Source organism: Plecotus auritus, assembly GCF_963455305.1.
Source record: "Plecotus auritus genome assembly, chromosome: 8".
In the NCBI taxonomy this organism is placed as follows: Eukaryota; Metazoa; Chordata; class Mammalia; order Chiroptera; family Vespertilionidae; genus Plecotus; species Plecotus auritus.
The window spans coordinates 110,199,336-110,206,029 of record NC_137782.1 but is presented as its reverse complement, the minus strand read 5'-3'; the positions used below and the strand labels follow the sequence as shown (position 1 = coordinate 110,206,029).

The 6,694-nt window shown below is 39.8% G+C and overlaps 1 protein-coding gene across 2 annotated transcripts in view; it reads right to left on the bottom strand.

Moving 5' to 3' along the window:
• The window catches only part of MGAT4A (alpha-1,3-mannosyl-glycoprotein 4-beta-N-acetylglucosaminyltransferase A), a 93,180-nt gene continuing 86,486 nt past the window's right edge, over positions 1-6,694 (bottom strand). Inside the window, exons 15-16 of one of the 2 annotated variants that reach the window (XM_080683060.1) lie at positions 883-995; positions 1-753 (exon numbers count right to left, since the gene is read on the bottom strand). In XM_080683060.1, the coding sequence (XP_080539186.1) occupies positions 727-753; positions 883-995 (140 nt within the window). In that variant the 3' untranslated portion in view covers positions 1-726. Of the gene's footprint in view, positions 754-882; positions 996-4,046; positions 5,843-6,694 lie in introns of those variants that run through there. The other variant, XM_080683061.1, reaches the window with a different exon arrangement.

The following is a 6,694-nucleotide window of genomic DNA, read 5'->3' as shown; positions in this document are numbered from 1 at the left end:
ACTTCTGGAACTTTTCATTTAATATTTCTGGACCACAGTTGACTATGGGAAAGCCAAACTGCAGGTAAGGTGGGGGTGGGGGGGGGGTGCTACTGTCAAAAAGTATTTGTTAGGAAATCAATCTAGAATCACTCTGAAATGGCAGTGCATTTGAAAAATGGCATTAACTTACGTTTGCATTTCCAAAGGAAAATACAGAAAGAACTTAAAAAAGCAAGGTAATTGGTTTTCAAAAAAAGCATTGATTCAAAAATTTACTGCACAAAAATATGTACTTAAGTGTTTCTAATAAATTAACTCCATAACATTTTATGTATATTTATATATTTATATATAATCCCTGATAATCTATAAAAGAGGGTCTATAATAGTAAAATAAATGAATCTCAAAAGTACCCCCTTCATAAAATGTATTTAACATTTTTTCTCAAATTTAAGGAATGTAACAATATGTACAACTCTTATGTATTAGTATAATACCTAAGTAGTACAAGTCATATTAACAGGCTGTCGTAACTGTAAAATGTTTGAGTCAAGTTAAAATTGAAGGACAGCTTAGGTTTGAATGAATATATTATCCGTGGAAGAGTCACTTTCCAAGTGGAAATGACAACCATCTACAGTAGATTCACAAGAGGTAGTGTTCAAGTAAAAAAAAAGTACATGGTTCACTGTCTTTAATCAACAAACATACAGAAAAAAATGTATTGGTCTCTTAGGAGATGCTCAGTTGGTGACTTTTTTAATATGAATCTGAAATACAAAATTGTGAAGAGTACGATGAGGCAATTAATTTTCATTTCCAAAAAGGCCTTAAATATGAAATCGAAATATTAAAAAATAATGTAGGCTAAGCTATTTCACTGATGTATACTGTCTTACCTCATTGAGAATGGCCCAAACAGCAGAATTCTGAATAACTGAAAGTCGAAAGGCTGCAATAGGGTTTAGGCTGGGATCCACCATCCCTTCTGCAACACCGTTCTCAAATTTCCCTTCAAAATAAAAATCAACACTTGTTGGGTAGGCTGAAACAGGCACTCATCAAATTTCACTGATGTAAAGCAGGAAAAGACAACACCAAAAGATTTCTAATGGAAGTCTTCACACAGGGTATGGGTGCATTTTTTTCCTTCTTCCTATTTTTATTCAACTTCAAAATTTTTCATACGTAGAAGCAATCCATCTCAAGAGGCAGAGCTACATTTTTTCTTATTGTAAATTAAAAACAAAACAAAAATATATTTTGGCATCAACAGTGTTTTAACACACAGGTTTTTAGCAAAATGTGACTTACTCAAACCTTACCAAAATAGACTACCATCCCTCGGTCTAGCCACTTTGAGAGTTAAGGCACTAATAACAAATGTCAATGCTTCAAATACGACATCCATACAATGGCTGGCCTTGAGCAGGGGCTCAATCTATGTGTATTCTTCCCAAGGTCACATCTAAAAGGAATTAAGAAGTAATACCTTCTCTAGAAATTACAATATAAAACCATTATAGATGATAAGCTGGGAAAGCTCTCCCATAAGGATAAGGACCAAGGAAGTCTATAAAAAGTTATTTGTACTCAATTTTTCTTGCCATGAGGAATAATATTCTTTTTAAAACAAAGCCAAAAAATGCTATTGAAAAAGTGGCAGGAAATGATTTGTTCTGAGCCACATTTCTCTAAGCCAGGGATTGGCAAACTTTTTCTATAAAGGCAGGCAGTCAATATGGGAAGAGGGAGACTGAGGATACCATGTAGGTACTTACATAGAAAGAACACTAATATCCACAAATGTCTATTGATGAAATTAGATATAACAACAACGGAGTACCATTTTCTAATACAGGTGTACTAAGGAGAATATAATTCGTTTTTGGGTGATAACATTTCAATGAACTAGAATTCAAAGTCAGTATTCTTTATCATTAAAAATCAATTGCAAGTGGTCATACGTTAATATGGATCAGTAAAATTTTACATATTTCATCTTGAATATTTCCTTTTACAATAGCCAAATACTGACATTAATCCACAAGCACATTATTTTAATGGAGCACAGTCATCACTTGCAAAGTATGTATGGAATTCTACTATATTCTTTTCTATTTGCCTTATGATATATCATTACTTTCAATGAAAGTGACTTATGGAAGCCCCTCAAGTAGATTACCTGTTCTTCAAATAATGTTGTCATCAGTGACTTGACTACAATATAAGTTTTGCATATAAGCACTGGTTTGTCTTGTAGTTTAAGGCTGGATTCATTAAGAAATATCAAACCTGCAGCAAAAATTAACTTTCAAAGAGATAACAGTGGTGGAGGCAGTTCTCTCATGGAAAAACCTTGATCCTGAGCTCAAGATTATATATATAATCCCTGCCATGCCCCCAACTGCTGTGTGGTAGGGCATGGGATGCTCGGTTCCTGTTTCTGACAAAAATGCATGGAACTGGTGATGACGAAGTCCATGAGAGTGAATAAAGTGTGATTAAGTGTGATTTAAGTACCTCACAGTTGGTAAATGTGTTTTAGTTGCTTGCTTAACACATGAGCCACTCTGAAATTCACTTCGGATACAGCCTCATCTGAATTTTTTATTTTGGGGAAGAAATTCTGCTGTGATGAAATATTCCATTTTGTTTTCTAATTTTTTTGGCCATTGCTTTCCTGTGAGCTGGGGATATTGTCGTGAGGGCTTGGTATGGAGATGTATTCTTTAGCATAGCTACTGTGTCACTACATAATAACCACACTGCTACCTAACTTGGTGAAATAATCCACATTCCATGGTGTTAAAAAGCATTCAGAGTCGTCCTTTGTTCTGCCATGGTGGGAAAGCACTGGTAGTTATTTTTAATGTCATATTACAGTGATGTGTGTGGCACTCGCAACACTGTCAAGTTAGAAATGCGTCATTGCTACAGCAGTGTGTCAGGCAGCAATAGAAGCGCCGACAGCAGCCTCGACCCTGCGCAGCTCTCTCTCGTCCCTGCTGTTGAGCCTAAGAGCACAGACTACACAAGTACAAATACAATGAGCGTGGCTGTTCCAACACGACCTCATTTATGGACTGGAATTCGAAGTTCTGTAAGTTTTACATGTCAAATATATTCTTTTTATTTTTTAACCATTTAAAAATGAAAATAAAAAAAGAATTTAAAAAACATGCTTAGCTCATGGTCCATTCAAATATAGGCGAGAGGGCCAGATCTGACCCCTGGCTGAGTGTGCTGAACCCTGTAGTGTTAATTTTGCATCTACTCTAGAGTCTTACAATCGGCTCCTAGTAAGACAAGATATAATCAAACTGAAAATCATACCAGACAAGGCTTGTGTTCATTTGTATAAGAAATACTAAGCTTATATACTTCCAGATTAATGGTTTTATTAAAAATTAACACATTTTTTTATAAAAGTATGTCCATACTTGGGGCTGGACTGGGATAGGGAATACAAGAAAGTATTACTGCCCTAACCCGTTTGGCTCAGTGGATAGAGCATCGGCCTGCGGACTGAAGAGTCCCAAGTTTGATTCCGGTCAAGGGCATGTACCTTGGTTGTGGGCACATCCCCGGTGGAGGGTGTGCAAGAGGCAGCTGATCGATGTTTCTAACTGTCTATCTCTCTCCCTTCCTCTCTGTAAAAAATCAATAAAATATATTAAAAAAAAAAGTATTACTGACTAGTAAGTTAGGCAGAATTCAGGGCTGAAAAATACTGTGAAACTTAAAATATTTTAACTAATGTGATATCTGATATTGTCATCCAATGAGCTCATTTAAGTAGAAAAATAATTACCAAATGATATAACTGGCCTCATTAAAACACTTCCGCCGAGCAATTTTATTCTGCAGATACGTTCTCACATGTGCAAAAATTGCAAACAATGTAGGTAATCAACACTAGACTGGCTAAATAAATTATGATATGCTAATATGAAGGAATACTAGGCAGCCAATTAAAAGAATGAAGAATGAAGATAAAGCAGTTGAAGACTTACTGCCATCCCTACGTATATATCGTAAAGAAACTCTCATACATGTGCATAAGTGTTCAAATCAGCATTGTTTATGACAAAAAGATGGAAACAAACTTTATGCTAAACAGGAGACTCTATACAGCAGTGAAAACGAATGAGGCATAGATACACACATCCACATGGGTAACTCTCACCTGGTGAGAGAAAACAGTTATACACTACAGAATGATGTAACCTCTGTCAAATTTAAAAACACTAAAAACACTGTGCACTGTTTGGGGGTATATTATACATATGCAGTAAAGTGCACATGGAAATGGCAGCCACAAAATGTAGTAAAGCAGAAACCCTTGGGTAGAGGGAAAAAGAAGGTATTGGGGAAGAACAACTGAATTGGAAAAATCTTAGGCTGGATACACAGATATTCATTATATTTGCATCTTTTTGTACATCTGAAATATTTACAACTTAAAAAATGTTCATCTTCCATATGCACATATATTCTGTCCAATGAAAAAACAAGATGCAATATAAGGTTGTACAGTATGTAAGTATTTGTTCGTGACTGTTTTTCAAGAATATGCTCACATATTTTAATTTATGAATAGGACAAACCATTATAGGAATTGCCTCTGGGAAACACTGGGTAGGTGGGGACAGAAGAGGGAAGGAGACTTAGTTTACCTTTTAAATTTGTAATTGGTACCATGTGCATGTATTATTTTAAACCAATGGTCCAGTAGATAAGTGTTAGAAGACAGAAAAGAAAGAGGAAAGTGGTCCATTCCTCCCGCTGCTTCTGTGAAAGGCTCTCTGCCTCCCCTACCTTACTCATCAGTTTAGCATTTCTTTCCAAGCTGTCCTGAGCTGTTCTGCCACCTTCACCCACCAGTTCTGTTTCCGACATGCCTTCAGGCATAAACTGCTGCACAGTCTGACCCAATAAAATGCGTCCCCTTTGTGGGCCAGTCTTTGTGGCTTCGTCCACCCAAGAAGGCTCTTACTAGCCAGCTCTTTCCCTGGTTCTCTCTGTCAAACTTCTGGACAGGCTACAGTTAAGCCACAATGTAGCTACCAGTCTCCTCTTGACTGCTTTCTACCAAATCCCAGTCGCATCCCACAGTGCCCTTTCTAGTACACCTGAGCTTCACCATGCTCTGCTTCAGTCAAGTCAGTGCCCTTGGGAGAGAGAGCTTCAGAGCTGTTCTCCTGGCCTGCCTCTCCCTGGAGAAAGCCTGCCCCATTGTCCAGGGCCTGTGGATGGACGGCAGCCTCCTGCCCCTGGAGTGACAGCCTGCTCTTTGAGTGGCACAGGCGCGTGGAGAAGTGGCCCTTCATTTTCTTGGCTTACCTCTCAGTGTGCTGGGGTAGGGGCAATGGGGGCAAATATCACCCTGCTGTGCCTGGGAAGAGCTTCTGCCCTACAAGAGAGGGCTGGCAAAGGACAGCAGCTGGAGCCTGCCCTTCCTGTGAGATGCCCACCTCAGAGGGGAAGCTGGAGGCAGGAGGCCAGTGTTCCCGGCTGCACCGCAGGGAGCAGAGCTGCCCGCTCTCTGACTGGGGCAGTGTGGGTAACGGAGCGGGTGAGGACTCCAATGCCTCGGACTCCTAATGTTCCGAGATTCAGGTTTTCATGAGTAAATGTTTCTCCGCTTGCTGTATTTTGTTAAAAATAATTTTCACCAGTTGTGGTGGTTCTACAAGGGAGAAGGGAGCGAGGGCCTTCACACATCGTCCCACTAAAGCAGACTTCTTAAGGAGCAGAAGCCTTCAGGCTCAGTTGAAGGCAGCCATTGCTCTGTATTTTGGATGCGTGCTTTCTGACATGCCTTCGGTTTGATGATTCCTAAGTTCTCTTCTGGTTCTAAATACGGATGAGTTAATGTTTGAGATAGTTTTACTTTCAAATTACTGCAGAGACACTTAATATATATGCATCTATTTCTTCTGCTACTTTCCTAATCCAGATCACAACATTCTTGAGATTAAGTAGCTGGCAGGTAAGAGGGTTAATAAATATCTTGTATACTCTGTAATTTTATGTGTTTTTCTAGAGGTGTGCTAAGATATAATCCAAATATGAAAATAAACTCACCTGTACACCCAAACTGCACAGAAATCAATCATAGCGCACAAGCCTTGCATCTGAGTGATCCTCACCAAATGTAAAACTGCTCTGGAGAGGCAGGCGCCACCGGACCTTCTGTTGTCACAATTCACCTGGTTGCCGGAGCCTCACCTTGGGAGACACCCTGAGCACCACCGCCCTTACTGCCCGTGAGCGTGTGTCCCTCTGTCCTGTGTGCCCAACACCAAGTCACCAGCACTCTCTTTGCCCACCTCTAAGAAAAGCGTCATTTAAGTAGAAGAAAAGATACAGCCATCCGCTGAGTGGGTATCTATCTATCAGGTGACAGGCCCTAGGTGAGAGAGAGCTCCCCTCCCTTCCCATGGTGAGCGCACACACCTGGGCGCTTACAGAGCACAGGTACACTTTTTGGTGAGAAGAGAGGCAACTAAACTGGTTAATAAACGATGAGAAAGCATTCACTAGAAGGAGAAATATCAACTGACCATTTCAGGAGGAGATTAAGCCAAAGGACATATATGCATAGCCAGTGGACACAGACAACAGTGTGGTGCAGCCCAGAGGCAGGTGGGAGTGGGGGCTGGGTGGAGGTGGGGAAATGGGGGAGATCAGTAATAATGTCAACAA